Raw genomic sequence first — 16,196 nt, 5'->3', positions numbered from 1 at the left:
GTATTGCTTTAGTGTGTAGCGCCATCTTTTGGCCGATAGGAAGTACTGCAGCTTGAATCTCAGAGCACAAAAAGGAGTCTTGTGCTCATACGTACTTCCGGGTTGCAAAAAGATGATGGCGCCACTCATATCAACCCGTACAAGTTATTTGAAGCCATTGAGAAAACAGCAAAAGTGGCTTCACTTTCAGCACAAACACATCATGAAAGCACAAGCAATCATGAATAGATCAAAATAAAAGCTTTACATACCAGAATAAAAGTAGTATTTCTTCTTAAATATACTCAAATAAAAGTAATAAGTATGTTTCATTAACACTACTCTGCCAGGTAAAATGTATCCATAATGTTATGTTAGAATGAAGAATTTGAACGTAAGTAAGCCAAAATCACTTCCCGCGTCTTCAAAAACTCAAATAAATCGACACTGGCGAGAGCAAATTTATTGAGGTCCGCATTCGAGTCGGCATTCGACCTCATTGTGCTGCGCTTCCGCTGAGCCGTCTCATCTTTGTCATGAAGTTGTCGACCAATTTTGTGTTCAGCTCGTTGCTCCACAAGCCGCCGTCCTTGAAATGCGAGCCCACGATGAGGCCGCTGGCGTCAAGGTAGCGATCCACGTTGGCGTGAGTCACGCCGGAACCCACCAGAACCGGGAGGCTCACCGCCCGCCTTACCTCTGAGTGGGACGACGAGCACAGAACAGGAAGTTGGACTCGCCGTGCACGGAGAGGACAAAATGGAGGCGGCGTGGACGCACCGCTGAGTTCTTTGGGGTCGGCCTGGGCTCCCGTGGACGTCCCGGTCAGGATGAGTCCGTCCGACAGGAAGAATTGGGCAGCCCGAGCCGTCTCCGCCACGCTCAGGTCCGATGTCAGAGCATGAGAACTGCAGCCACATGACACCACGCACACAAAATCGGCATTTGTTTTCATTTGTTTATTTATACATGCGCAATTATGGGGTTATTTCCTTCTGATAGTAATTTTTGTATTTTATCATCATGTGTGTTTTAATTATATTTATTACTTTGCTAGATAGATAGCTATTAGCTACTACTTTTTCATTCGTTTTTTGGTTTTTAATTTGAGTCTGTTTTCATTTGCAAATTTTGCTTTTTGCTATTACTTTCATATTTTCATTTTTTAGGAATTTAGTTCTATTTTAATTTTAAGTGGTTAAGGTTTCAAAGTACTTTTTTTTTTTGAATGATTGGATTTTTTTTATGTTTTAAAATTATTAGTCATTTATTTTAAGAGCACTATTTTTATTTACTAGTTTATATACTATTTAATAGTTTATTTATAGCTAGGAATGAATACATTTGTAGTTATGTATACATTATTTTTTTAGGCATTAAAATAATATTGTTGAATTGGTATCTATTTTTTAAATGATAATTTTGTCATTCTTAATGATTTTATTTTTACAATTTATTATTTGTTGTTTCTTTTTATGATAATGTGTATTATCTATTTTGATTTATTTGTTATTAAATGTTTTTGTTTTTTTTAAATATGTATGCATTTTTATTTTTTTGTTTATTTGTATCCATTTTCATGTACTAATTTTTAAAATGTTATCTATTGACTTTTATTGATTTACGGTTTCCCCCCTTTGTTATTCTTTCTGGAAAGTGTCATTGTGCATCTAGACAAGTGCTGTTTCTGTATTCACGCATAATGTCACGTAAAAAGGAGATACCTGTGCTTCTTCTTGATGTCCGCGAGGACGAGGATGTCCTCGGCTCCGATGCTCTTTCGGTACCTCAGAAGTTCTCCGGCACAAGCGTTGACCAAACCCTCGTCAGCCACGTGGGAAAACACGAAGCCCTCCGCCCGGATGAAGTGGGCGCCTGACGACATAAAAAAGGAAGACGCATCAGCACACCGGAACCTCGAAGATCCAACACATTTTCCAAGAATTGAGCAAGCGAGTGAGATCACCTGACGCGAGAGCGACGGCGAGCGCCTGCTGGTTGGCGGCCGACAGGATCTGTACGCCGACGGGGATGGACGGACAGACGTCCCTCACCGCCGTGCACACGGACGTCATGCATGCGATCACCTCAGGGCCCGGCGACAGCGAGTACGGGACGTCGTGCATATTCTCAACCATTACAGCATCCTACACACGCAAATGCATCATTATTAAAAACAAGTTGTGACATGCAAAGCAAGATTGGATTCAAATATAAAAATCAACATGGAATACGCGGGATTAACAAAAAGGTAAAAGAATACTAAAATGATCAACTATATTCAGTGCACTATTAATGTGAATCAAAATCTGTACAAGTCACCTGAAATAAAAAATAACTTTCCTAAAAGGGCAGTAAATATGACAGCGTATTAGGGCCACGTATAACGATGTATGTTTTTAGTGGGCGGGGGCAATATTCAGAGAAAAAAGAAAAAAAACCTCAGAAACTAACGAGAAATACACGTAGTATAGCTATAGTCTAACGTGAGGATTCGTTGGTGGTTAACGGGACACTGTTTATAAAATGAAAAGGCAGGATGGAGACGGATTCATTCTTAATTGAAACTTTACTCGTCCAACACGGCAGCTAGAGCGACAACACTTCCTGATTCGCTGACTTAACACTAACCAATCAGAAGCTAGCATACTTGAGGTAAATGCAAGCGAATGACGGAGAGCAGCAGATTCGTCACATCAACTTAGATACTTGTACAAAAAAAAATACCAAAATGTATGAATGTGTAAATAATAATTCTGGAAACATAAATGTAAAAGTAAATATTTATTTTAACAAATGAACTAAAACAGTTGCTCCTCAGGGTGTGAACCTTCGCAAAGCCAAAGCCAACCCAATGCTTCAAAGTGTGAATGCTTAACATAATATGCTCAAAGAAGCCATTACTATTTCCTTATTTGAAAGCACGACCGAAAAGTCTTGGCAAAAAACATCCGAGTAATATGCTACATGTATTGCTCAAAAGTTTCAGAGTTTTTTTCTCGCAAATCTGACATTTTATAAGGGAGTCACAAGACACCTGCCACTATTAAAAGTGCTTTTGATTACCAGTAATTCCAAGGTTTTGTGATGAGCTACTATTGTCTGATTTGTAACAGTAAAAAATTGGCATTTCAACAGGGGTGTGTAGACTTTTTATACCCACTTTAGATGGGTTTGTTTCACCAGTGTAAGGGTGATAAATCATGTTCTGATGTGTGGTGAGACTTTTCCATGTTCTGAACTCTAGGCAGAATGGAGTTGCTGAACTGAAGTGTACCAAGAAAAGCGCCTTGAGGAGCCCCGCGTGTGACTTGTCCTCGCTCTGAGTGACGAAGATGAGTAGACAGTTTGCGAGTTTTTGATGGTGAGCATTCTGCAACTTACCAGGCCTGCGTCGTGGTAGATGCTGGCCTCCCTGCAGGCCTTTTCAATGATTTGGGACATTTTCATGCATCCAAGTGGCGAGCCTGTCAAACGCAACCGTTTCACATCATTTGTTTTCCCATGGAAAATAATGTAAATCCAAATTTTCTGTTTCAGGGTAGCAAATGTAATGTAGGTACACTAAAGTAATGAAATAGATAAGTGTTACCTGGTAAAGCTTTAACGTGGATCATTCCAATAACGACACATTTTAGGTGTCCAAAGAGGTCCAACCACTTCATGTTTATCACTTTGTGCTCTGTGTAGCAACCAGGGAGCAAAGAACAACTTTATTTTTTTTAAAGTCAATCATCACGTGGGTGTCCAAAAGTCCGCTGACAAGGTATTGACATCCATTTAGCACAGATTTTTCTAGAGCACTTGTCCTCATGAGAAAGATATTTCTTGGCGCCCGTGGCCACGCACCCAAACGGGGGAAATTGATGCACGAGCTTTACATCCGGGAACGGACTGCCGTACTGTTTCCCAAACTTCCCGATAGCCAACAGTATCAGGAATTTGAGATGGAGAGGCCCCCTGGTGCGTGTAACCAGAGGCCAAACTGTTTTGTTGTTGTTTATTTTAGGTCTGATCAATTTTGTAATATGGCACACATTCTCTACTGGTCTAAAAGTCATCCTATGTTGTTGAACAGTAGTCTGAAATCTGTGTTTTGTTAAATGATGGCTGTCTGTATTAGAAATTATATATTAATTGGGGCTTATTTGAAAAAAATAAACAAAAAAATGGTGGGCCATGTTTGGCCTGAATGGACTGACCTGATGTTGAGTAGCGACCAGCCCATTGTGTCAAACAAGTATTGTCATTAGCTAGCAGTATATATTTCTGTTTTAGAGTGGAAATATGTGTGTACTGTACTCTCTCACTTTTGCTAAAAGTTGCACACGCATTTTTAAAAGTATTTGGGAAAAAATTATGGTAGTTTAAATAGTTGCTAATTTAGTCTAAATTCAGCAACGAAGGTGCTATTGGCATCAGTTCTGCAAAAAGTGGGGGATACGCGCTGTATCTGGCAACCCGCTGCACAAATGAGCGCCATGGCGGAAAAACCCGCGAGCTAACGTCATCAAACTTAGCTCTAAAGCCGTGAAAGAACCATCGCGACCGGCGTGACAGCGAGCCACAGTCTTCCCCGGGAGTCACCGAGTCACTCTGCTGCGCTTGTAAGCCACAGAACGGTCGTTTTTGGCTTAATCGGCACCGAAAGTGTGTGGACTCGAGGCTTTGTTTACATCCGACAGACTAGCCACGCGGTGCCGGCTACTTCCGCCTCTCAAGCCCCGCCCACGCAGCTGTCACCCGGCCGTCACGCCTCCCTGCTTTTACCGGTCAAAATTCCACCAAACTTAAGTTTGGAAGCCACTCGACGCGCTTTTTGAACACTCTCCCCGAGCGAAAGTGTCCGTTTGCCGCTGGTTGAGCGACGCGGTGGCGGGTTCCGAGGCGGAAGAAAGTCGTCGGGAGGCGGAGAAGAACAAATTTGAGCGCCAAGTTAAATCGCCTCCTCCCCACTTGACGTGACCGAGGCGCGCCCGCCTGCTTCCCCGCTCATTGCGACCCGCCGTCGGCCTGCTGCCACCACGCACACGAGGAGCTCCCCCGAGACGACGGAAGACATCCGCCACCTCCTTCATCGATTTGATGATCGATATTGATTGTGACCGCGAATGAACTTCAAGGAGCATCTTGAGGCGAGTACAACGAACTAATCCGACTCACTGCCTGATTTATACATTTTAACGACAAATGCATGCCATCGTAGTGCATTTTGGTGCTTAATCTGTTATTTTAAAGCGTTTTGAGTTGGTTTTGGTGTCATTTTTTGCAACAAATTCCCCGAACAGCTGCGTCGGCCATGATGATGAATCGAGCCAGATGTCCAAAGTTTGTGAAAGAAAATGAACATGTTACCAGGACAAATACACAAAAAGCACCTTTCAGCGGGTAGCCTGTCGTGTTTTCTGACTCGATGTTGATTTTGGCGAGCATATGTGTCGTTTTTGGTCACTTTTGGCGACTCTAAATGTTGCCGTGTGCCCGCCAGGACGAGTTGGGCTTTGTCAGCTGAGCGTGGGGGTTGGGAATGTGCTCCTGCCCTTGCTTAAGACCCCTAAAAGTCACTTTAAAACATTTCTTCCTCGCAGGTTTACTCCCCACAAGCGAGGCAGCCTTGTGACGAGAATGCTGGGAAGTCGGTGAGTGCTCATTTGCCCGCTCTTTGCACTCCTCGTCAGCGCCAAAGTTTAGCCTCCTCAGCTAGTTAGCTTGCGGCTAAAGCACCTTATTCTCGTTTGTTTGAGCTCGCCAGCGCGACGTCCAATTCGCACTTTACTGACAACTTTGTGCTCTTCTGTGCTCATTTGACTTGTTTCCCAGGGAAGAAGCCGAACAAGAAGCCGAGTGTGTTGCTATCGGGGCGGCCAACGTGAAGACGGCCAGGCCGAGGAAGAGGAAAGCAGATGTTGCCATTGTGAGCTGAGCTCTCTCTCTCTCTCTCCCTCTTTCTCTCTCCCTCTCTCTCTCTCCCCCTCTTTCTCTTTCTCGATCTGGAGAAGAAAACTTAGCAACACTTCACGCATGGAATGTCTAACTAACGTGGAACTTTTTGACTTCAGTATTTACACGACGTGGATGAGGACACGGCAGAGATGACCAGGAAGAAGCAGCGAGACTGTGAGGTAAAACTTGAAAACCTGACCGAGTATTTCTCACATCTTCTTGGAAGACTGCTGGATAGGATCAAAGATTCGAAAAAAAGTCGCGGGTCCGACTCAACAAATGTATTGCAATGCAAAACAGATCATCAGACACTAAATTGACTTCCCCATTTTCTTTCATGTTTACCTCACAGCTCCATTCATGTTGGAATCATTAATTCCAGGGTCAAACTGGTATCATCAAACCTTTAACGGTGTACTTTCAGAAATATCATTTCAGCATTGTTTATAGCCTTAAATGTTAGCGAGGGGGATGGCCTAACATTTATACTCTCATAAATTGAATTCACTCGGGGTTAACAATATACATCACAGTATTAATTAAAGTAGGAAAGTTGTGATGGAATTATTTCTGAATAGTTTGTCTAGTTTTTTTTTTTTTTTTTTTTAAAGCTAAGTTGTTTAAAATAAGATATCATTGACAACTTCTGAAAAACATGGCGGCTGACTAGGGGTGTTAAAAAAATCGATTCGGCAAAATATTACAGCGCACAATTCTCGTATCGATTCATTATGCAGCCAAATCGATTTTTAAAGCTCAATTTTTGATGGAAATATTCAACAAAATGTCTTAATTAGAATTAGGCTTCACATTTTAAGCATGGAAGAATGTTATATTTCTGGAGCATTAAGCCATAAAATTTGATTTCATTGCTGTTTAAACTTTGTTTAATTTTGTGGACCACAGTTACAAGCCCGAAGTAGATTTTCATACAAATCTTGTGTACATGTACAAGTTAACTGATGAGTATTTTCTAAATTTGAGTAAAAAAAAAAATTGCAATAATTGACTTATAGATTCGTATCGGGTTTAATCGGTATCAAATGGAATCGTGATACAGATGGAATCGCAAGCTACTAGGCCACACCCCCACCGCTGACCATGATTAGCTTCACGTTTGTATGGATAACACGCAGATATCCAAACAGCAAAAGTGTATTTTTTTTAAGTAACAAGCTAATAGTATTTGATTTTGCATTTGATCTTTACTTTTCGGTCCCAGAACTATAAAGTCCTCCAACTAAGAAAATCTGAATGTTGCTCAAAGTCTGGAACTTGTACTGAGAAATCGATTGCGACACGTCAGACAATCGAGAGGAAGTCTGACATATTTCACTGTGAACTTCAGAACTTTAAGAAACTGGGTTGACAACTTAGGAATTGCAAGTCGTTTAACATCAGAGCTGCACTGCAATTGATTATGTTAGCTGCTAATAGCAAAATGTTAGCCTAGTAGCATAATTGGCTGTCATTGGGATTTTTTTCCCCCAAAAACAAGTCTATTTGCCTCAATTAAACTTTTGCGGATTAGTAAAACTGATGACTGAAAATGTACACACGTGTGTGAAGAAATTGTTTTTTTTTAGTACTTTGGTGTATTTTGTTGCTGTTGTGATAGCAAGTCAAAAATGAATTAGGTAATTGTGCTATTAAGCTAAAAAGTATTTGTTAACAAATCATTTAATGTGCACGCCAATTAAATTTTCCGCAAACTTCTGGCATTGACACAAAATGGCGTCTGGGACAAGAATATCTTTATCCACACACACTACAAAAAAATTACGATTTTTTTTTTCTTAACGCAGAGGTCTGATTGTGGAAACCATTCTATATAATGAAAGCGTTTCAAGGTCTTAATTTCTCCGTTGTGTCCATGAAGGCGACGTGGCGGTCCGAGGAGGAGGGCACGTACACGAGTCCTCAGCGCTGGACGTCCACGCTTGAGCGCCAGGACGAGCGTCAGCAGCAGATCACGTTGATCAATGTCGGCTTCCCGCACTACAACTTCACCAACGTCTTGGCGACCCCCGTTCATTGCGCACCGTTGCCTGCGCTCTGGTCAGTACGCAACGTCGCGCGCACACACACACACACACACACACGTACACGTGCACGTAGTGGAAGAAGTCGTTTAAGTAGGAATTGTGTGCAAGTTCTTTGTACAGTACTTATTACTCGTACAAGGAGTAGAATTAGTAGTAAAGTAGGAATAACTTGGACTACTAATGGGGGTGTGCAAAAAAATTGATTCTCATAAGAATCACAATTCTCATTTAGAACAACTCAGAATCGATTTTCAATGACCCAAAATCGATTTTATTTCAATTATTTCATACTGTCTTCCCTTTGTTTGTGTGTGCCTTTATTGGGAGCGCTGTTCATGTTGTACTCGATCTGGCCACTTGGGGGCAGTGTGGATCCCCGCAGTCTGATCAACTGTTAAGTTGTAGCCACATTAGAGAGTAGAAGGAAAAAGTCACGATCAAGTTATTCCAATAAAAGTTGTTTTTTTTGCAGCGTGCAGCCGTTCTTTTGAGTGATAAAAGTGGCGCGAGTAGAGCACTAATTAGCATTAGCGAGTCGGATTGGAGTAGATCACGACGATTCATTGAACATCTATAAATTGAAGCAAAACTTATTGTCAATCCAATCATTCTGAATCAGAATAGGTATTAATCGATTCAGAATCGAATCGTGAGACATTCAAAGATTCCCACCCCTAACTACGAATATTGCTGAATTGTTTTACTATTATTAGTTCTTTTTGTACCTATTTATACATCTTATACTATGACTCATACTTTTTATACTCTTACTTGTACGACTTATTAAACCACTGCTTGCACTACAACTTTTAAAATGTGCATTTCCTCTTATACTACTACTAGTGAACTTAAACTAGCATTCATGCTAATACTATTTATTTCTACTTCCTATGTTTGCTGATTCTCATACTGCTACCTAAACTAAATCTTACACTTTGCTACCATTAGTGGTCTTGTCTTCCTCCTCCTGCTGCTGCTACTGAAACAATGTCGCTACTTGTATTACTTGCACTACTACTTTTTTCACCACTACTACTTCATATATCAGTGCTTCTTATACCTTTTTTTTTTCTCTCTCTTGCGAGCTCAGTAGTGTTCATTCGGTAATTTTACCGATTCGACATGTCATCATCATTGCTCTCTTTTTTTTTATTTTGTGTGTACTCATTAGTTCACTTAAAACCTATTAGAAATCTACTACTACTTCTTATACCATTACAATTTGTACTACTACTGTTTTCTTTTTCCGATTTTTGACTTGGTGTTACTATTCCTACTCCTGCTTCTTTTCCAACTCCGACTACCGCAAGTGACGTTTTGTTGCGCGTGCTTGCGTTCAGCTGGGCCAGCAAAGACGTGGTGTGGAGCAACATGCTGGCCAAGGACAAGACGTACACGCGCAACGTCAACATGATGGTCAAACATCCGCACCTTCAGCCCAAGATGAGAGCCGTCCTTCTCGACTGGCTCATGGAGGTGAGTGTGGGCGTGGCCTCGTCAACCCAAAACAAAATCTATCGACGCGGCAACACACTTTGCTTAACGTCGAGCGTTCTTTTTGTTGCACCCGCTTTCAGGAAATGAGAGAAAAAAGTTCTGAGTTTTTCCCGATGTTTTGTTTTGTGGCTCTTGAGGTGAGCGAAGTGTACAAGCTCCACCGCGAGACGTACCACCTGGCGCAGGACTACTTTGACCGCTTCATGGCCACGCAGACCAACGTCTTCAAGTCCACTCTGCAGCTCATCGGCATCAGCTGCCTCTTCATCGCAGCAAAAGTGGAGGTGCGCGCGCCGCCGCGTCTTCAACTTGCACGAGACACGAGCGGTCGTCATCGTCGTTTCATAGTCATCGCGTGACACGGGCTAAACTTGCGCGTTCACGTAGCGTATTTTCACGAGCATAAGGCGCACCGCGTTATTGGGCGCAGGCGCGCTTAAACGTACGCTAGCTCAAAACATTGTAGCACGCTTTTCACTTGCTAGCGTACGTTTTTGGAAAGGCAGCGGAGTAAAACGGAGTTTGCTTGTACTGGAAGTATTTAACAAAGTATTTACGTGACACTCGATCAAGCCTCATCCACAAATCCAAGGGTGAGAGTCAATCTCGTCGGCGTGCGGCTCCTCAGACAGGGATGTGATTTTTCCGCTAATTCGCGGAATTCCGCTTTTTTTATCCCCCCCCAAAAAAAAAAATCGATTTTTATTTTTATTTTTTAGTAGTTCATTGTGTATGCACATGACAGATAACATCTTCTGCTATAACAAAGACATTTGTGGTATGCTCTAATATGAGTTACTTTTCATTTGGTCATGATACAATTATTTGTTCATGAAATTTGAACTCTTCAACATTATTTATGTGTTAACTTAGTAATCACATTAGTTAGATATGATGATATTCTCAGTGATAGTTTTTAAAAGCAAAGGCAGTCCAATGTTTTTGAATGTGACTGATTTTGAGTTGACTAAAACTGCCATTTTATATGGGATAGTTCAATATACATTGAAAATTTATGCTGTTGTTTTGTCTATTTCTTTGTCATGTGAGTGCATTGAAAGTACTTAAAAACACAGAAAACCCATGAGCTCCGGGGGGCTAGCTGGGTGCCAGCGGCCCCCAGACCCTCGGCTAAATTTTCAGATAATTTCACTTTGGTCAAATCACATCCCTGCTCAGAAATGATTGCGAAACTTGAATGAGTGCAAGCAGACACGTTTAGCCCACGCATGCGTTCACAATCTGTGGCGTAACTCGCTCTAGTCTAGCAGTTCCATTTTATTTTTATTTTTGAATTCTTTCTGTTTTTTTAAGCACCGTGACGTCGTCTTGTATCTTTATATACAGGAAAGCCGGCCCTGGTTGAGGACTGTCAGGCATGAGAACCCAATAGACTCGCATCATCTTTCAATTGAGTGTTTCAGGTTCTCATGCCTGCCAGTCCACAAGCAGGGCCGGCTTTCCCGCCTTTAAGCAAGATGTGGGCACTTTCCCACCGTCTGTTGGCAGAAATGTCCCACACAGACGGTCAAGTGGGCACTTGGCGAACATTTACAGATCTTGGAACTCGGTGCACACAAAATGTGCGCCATCCATTTTTGACAAAATTGAGGACTTTTAAGTGCGACCTTATGGTCGTGCAAAAACGGTATTTTGTATGCTACCATTTGTCTTATTCTTCTATTGCTACTTTTTCTGCTACTTTTCCTGCTACTCGTAATGTTAGGACTTCTTCTTCTCACATTACTCCTACTTGTTCTCATACCTATTTGACTTCTACTTTTTGTACTCTCCTTCCATTTCGTCGTCTACATGTACTGCTATCGATACTTACTCTATTACTTTTGCTGCCACTACTTGTAATACTCTGACTAGTGCTTATTCCTATCCTTAAACGACTGTTACTAGTAGTTGTACCACAACCGCTTATCTTCTTACGACTACTACTTATTCTTCTCCTTAAACTACTATTTCTTGCATCACAACCTAACATAATGCTGCTGTTTGTTGTACATTTTGTACTTTTACACTTACTCCTACTTCTGATACTTTTTGACTCGTATTTCATCTTATTCTACTATTTGTAATATGCCTTCTTATTCTGTACTGTACTTTTTGCATTAGTGTACTGTTGCTAGCCTTTTCTACTTTTACTACGACTTGAACTGTCCAGGGGTGGGCGCTTCCGTCGCTTCCGTCGTCCCGTCGTTGACAGATGCCCACCTTTTTCGGTGCAGGGTTTGCTTTTCCTGCGAGTGCTTTCCGCTGCAAAGCCTCGACAACAAGAAAAATACGCCGGCTGACGCTTCTGTCACTGATGCTGCTTGTGTCGCTGAAACTCCGAATGCAACTTGTTGCGCAACTCGATGTTATCGTAATATTTGAGGAGATGTCGATTAGCGGCAGCTGACTGGCGTGTGACGTGTCTCGATGATGAAGATGTCTGTGATGATGATGAAGATGTCTGTCCTGACTTTGCTGCGGCAGGAGATGTACCCCCCCAAAGTGCACCAGTTTGCCTACGTGACGGACGAGGCCTGCACCGAGGACGAGATCCTCAGCATGGAGATCATCATCATGAAGGTGAGGGGCGGGGCGTCGCGGAGCGTCGCGTCGCGGGGCGGCCATGTTGTGATCCATCCGCCGATGTTTATTTACGTTTTTGCGCCGGTCATGGTCAGGACCTGAAGTGGGGTCTGAGCCCGCAGACGCCGGTTTCCTGGCTCAACGTCTACATGCAGGTGGCCTACCTCAACGAGTCGGACCAGCTGCTCATCCCCAAATACCCGCAGGCCACCTTTGCTCACATCGCCGAGGTTCGGCCGCTACTTTTTGCGATATATTGTAGATTGTTCCGGCTAAGCGAGTCCGTCCCTCATGTTGTTGTTGTTGTTGTGTTTTGCGTGTGCAGCTTCTGGACGTGTGCATGCTCGACATGCGCTGCCTGGAGTTCTCCAACGGCGTCCTGGCCGCCTCCGCCCTCTTCCATTTCTCGTCTCTGGAGCTGGTCGAGAACGTGTCGGGTAGGCTTGAAAACCCTCGTCCTTAGCCACGCCTCGCTAGTTTGCTAAACGCTGGTCTTAATTGTAATCCACATTTACAAATGCAGCCTCACTGGTTAGTTTTTATCTTCGTCAACCTCGTCCCGATTTTCTTCAGTTCATTTTTAGTCGACTATAAATCTAGCGTTGTAGTCCAAGAAAACATCATTTTATTGGTCATCGTTTTAGTCCTGAGAATCATTTAAAACCCATATTTTTTTCTTCTCAGCAGATTATGTTGAGCATTTGGGATCTAAAACTTATTTCACATCAAATGTTCTCATCTTTTTGATGAAAAACAACTTGACAAACAATCGCAGTAGATCAACAAGTGGCTACTGTGGCGGTGAGCAAGTAAATCAGCCGGCATTCGTTGGCGGTCGCATTAACATTGTTGGAACGTTATAGTCATTAGATTGTTCCGTTATGACTATAATTGACTTTATTTCAATTGTATTTTTTTTACTTTTCACGGTGAATCCACCTCCCGTCTGTCCCATGTGTTTGCACATGTTGCACTCGCTATCTGCAGATTGGTCGCTGTGTGTCACGTGACAGATTGGCAGAGACGGGATTGAAAAATGTGCCTTGACAAAATTATTTTTGTTGAGTTTTCATTGACCAAATGAACCCGACTCAGCGCCGCTGTTTTGTTTGCGTAGCGTTGAAGAGGGCGGAGCTGGAAGAGTGCGTGCGGTGGATGGTGCCGTTCGCCACGGCGCTGCGGGAGTCGGGCGGCTCGCCCATGAAGACCTTCGACGGCATCGCCGCCGAAGACATGCACAACATACAGACGCACGCCCCCTATCTGATGTGGCTGGTAAGTACACCTCCGCTTCCTAGACTGTGAGCAGCAGCAAGAATAGTCGTTATTGTTCTGCACCGTAAGTCATAAAAATAGCTTAAGATACGCATGCGTGCGAACAGCGGTGAGATTGTCAGCTGGAGACAAAATAAAACAAACGAATGAAATAATATAAATAAGTAAGAGACTATTGCAAAATTCTAAGTTCTTTCTGACCTTTCTGTATATAGACATGCTTGAGTAAAATGTTTTATTTGATAAATGACTGACAATATAACGCCCCAATTTCCACATTCTTTTTTTTCTCCCTCAAACTTTTTCACACTCGGAACCATCTCATAAAAAAAACCACTGCGGTCATGACCAACATTAAAATACATGCGTGAGTGGACCTTGTCACGCTTGAATACAACTCAAGTGACAAAAGTACTTGAAGTCAGAACATGAACACGATGGAAGCCCATTGAGGAAAGCAAAAAAGCTCTTTTCTCTTCAAATGGACTTCATGTTTTCAGAGATCGCTGGTGTCGAACCCAAACTGCTGACGTCACAATTTTGATACATTTCTTATTTTTTTCCACAAATTTATATTTTTGGTGAGTGTTTTTTGTATAACTGATTGACATTATCTAAAGTGTTGAAAATGTCTGGCGCTTTTTGATGAATCCTTTTTTTTTTTTTTCATGGTTGAACAAACGTGCCCTTTTTGGGCTCTCATGAAGTGAAGTGCGGATTTTGGGAAGTACAAGCAATATAAACATTCAATATCAATTGTACCAAAAATACAAACATATTGAACTTCTTAAAAGTGAAATTCAGCTGCAACGAACAAATATTGAGTACTGGATTAAAAAAAACAACACCACTCTTATATGATGCAGTTTGATTATGTAATTCTTTGACCTACCAGTAGAGGAAGCTCACGTGCCATTAGGTCTCCCGGTCTAATTCGACGCCCTCGGCTGTATATAAAACATAACAAAACGACCCCCCCACTCCTCCCCGATTATCAATGAATGACCTCCCGCCCCCCCATTTGGCCGACGCCCGGGTTCACGCGTCCCGTGTGCTGTTGCGGCTCAGGAGAAGGCGTCGTCCTACCAGGACGCGGACCTGGAGCGTCACCGCAGCTGCCAGCTGCCGTCCGGCGTCCTCACGCCGCCTCTCAGCAGCGAGAAGACGGACGGAAAGCCCAGCGCGGCCGCCGCCAAGCTGCAAGTGCGACCCAGGATGCGTGCGGCCGAATGGACGCTGGCGCCCTAGAATCAACTTTTTGGATGGAATTTCTCATTTTTAAGGAACCGTTTGGGACAAGACGCCAATTTTTGTGTGTGTTTTTTTTGGACTGTTTCATCCTCAAGTGCCAGTCACAGGACATCTTTTATTTAACACAAGCGTCTTTTAAAGAGAGAGCGAACATAACGGGCCCATGTACTGATCCTGGAGTCTGGAGACTCCGTGCTGCTACACAGTCGGGCTTTGCATCGTACGCGTGTGTGTGTGTGTGTGTGTGTGTGTGTGTGTGTGTGTGTGTGTGTGTGTGTGCCGATTTCATGGGCGGGACCATTGACTTGGCTACCGAATGAGCCGAGCGGGTCGAGCTTCAGAAGCTCAATGACACAACTGGTGAAAAGTTGGATGTTGGGCTTTGTGGTGTCGCAGTCTGACGCTAGCATGTTGCAACAGAGAGACTGGAAGATTCACAGAAAGGAGGTTCAACAGGAAATGTCACCTTTAAGATCCCGACTCTTTGTGTGAGTGAGTGAGTGAGTGGGTGTATATAGATTGAATTTAACAAGAAGCTTTTTTGCTTTACACCCTTAACCTAACCAACACCCAAAAATGTCTGTGACTTTTTTTTTCTTTTTTTTTTTTTAATCAAATGCTGCTACATATTTTTCATTAAAGATGTTCTCAAGATGCTGGTCTGGTGCTTGCAATGTCAACTTGTGGGAAATATTTGTTATTATTTTTTTATTTTTAATATTACGACTCTAATCTCAAAAGGTATGCCACATAATGGATGGATGGAACTCTTGTAAGATTATGATTTCATCTCAAATATTTATGATTGATCTAAAAATGCACAATACTCAAATATTTTTGTGTGAAAATGTAACTATTAAAACTGAACTGGAAAATGCCCATCTTTTTCTTAAACATCTATGACTTTATTCTCTTAAGATTACAATTTTAATCTAATCGGTGTTGTTTTATTTATTTTTTAGCTCAAATAAGTCCCTCCCCCAAAACCTATACTACACTAAGAATTCAATGTAAAATGTATATAGGTTATCTAAAACTATATCTAACTTTATTCTTGAAAATATAAAAATGCATGACAACGACAGTTTAACCAAGTTCATTTTACCCCCCTCAAAAACATGCAACCTTATTCTTGTCAAATTACAAATTCAATCTAAAACAACTTTTAGTGTATTTTTCATTGTTACACCATGACTAATGTTAAAAACGACTTTGCAAAACAAAACAAAAGGTCTCAAATGTACAAATAAAGGGGGGGGGGGGGGGGGAGTCATAAATATGCAACCCGATGTGGGGTCCACTGTTTAGCCTCAACAACATTGACGCCAGCTTCAAATTGGTGGTTGTCTGCAGAAAAGCAACTCTGGCGCCCTCTTTTGGCCACTGAGTGCATTGCAGACAGACTTTCTTTTCTCATGCGAGTACAATCATAACAAAAATAATAAAATATACAGCAATGATCATAAAGTAATTTATAAATCATTTAGAAAATAATTGGCTTAAATAGCTCTGAAAAAAGTTTATTAATAATGTCACAAAATAAATGGTAAATTAGGACTTGAACTTTCTACTTAAAATTTGCCGACATTGAGTTGTACCACCACCTCTATTTGAAATAAG

The 16,196-nt window shown here is 42.1% G+C and overlaps 2 protein-coding genes across 2 annotated transcripts; one reads left to right on the top strand and one right to left on the bottom strand.

Moving 5' to 3' along the window:
• Positions 1 to 422: 422 nt before the first annotated feature.
• LOC144050820 (uncharacterized protein F13E9.13, mitochondrial) lies at positions 423 to 3,671 on the bottom strand. Its single transcript, XM_077564433.1, has 6 exons — positions 3,572 to 3,671; positions 3,364 to 3,446; positions 1,946 to 2,126; positions 1,704 to 1,854; positions 760 to 887; positions 423 to 678 (listed from the first exon to the last, which is right to left on the bottom strand). The coding sequence occupies exons 1-6, from the start codon at positions 3,642 to 3,644 to the stop codon at positions 476 to 478; spliced, it is 819 nt and encodes a 272-aa protein (XP_077420559.1). The 5' UTR covers positions 3,645 to 3,671; the 3' UTR covers positions 423 to 475.
• Positions 3,672 to 3,939: 268 nt separating this feature from the next.
• ccne1 (cyclin E1) lies at positions 3,940 to 15,453 on the top strand. Its single transcript, XM_077564432.1, has 12 exons — positions 3,940 to 5,114; positions 5,568 to 5,618; positions 5,800 to 5,893; positions 6,039 to 6,101; positions 7,802 to 7,980; positions 9,308 to 9,443; positions 9,602 to 9,748; positions 11,952 to 12,047; positions 12,146 to 12,280; positions 12,376 to 12,487; positions 13,168 to 13,325; positions 14,394 to 15,453. The coding sequence occupies exons 2-12, from the start codon at positions 5,605 to 5,607 to the stop codon at positions 14,571 to 14,573; spliced, it is 1,314 nt and encodes a 437-aa protein (XP_077420558.1). The 5' UTR covers positions 3,940 to 5,114; positions 5,568 to 5,604; the 3' UTR covers positions 14,574 to 15,453.
• The last annotated feature ends 743 nt before the right edge of the window (positions 15,454 to 16,196 follow it).

The sequence above is a fragment of the Vanacampus margaritifer genome, chromosome 4 (assembly GCF_051991255.1).
Source record: "Vanacampus margaritifer isolate UIUO_Vmar chromosome 4, RoL_Vmar_1.0, whole genome shotgun sequence".
In the NCBI taxonomy this organism is placed as follows: domain Eukaryota; kingdom Metazoa; phylum Chordata; class Actinopteri; order Syngnathiformes; family Syngnathidae; genus Vanacampus; species Vanacampus margaritifer.
The sequence above is the reverse complement of the archived record's forward strand: the minus strand, read 5'-3'. Positions and strand labels throughout refer to the sequence as shown.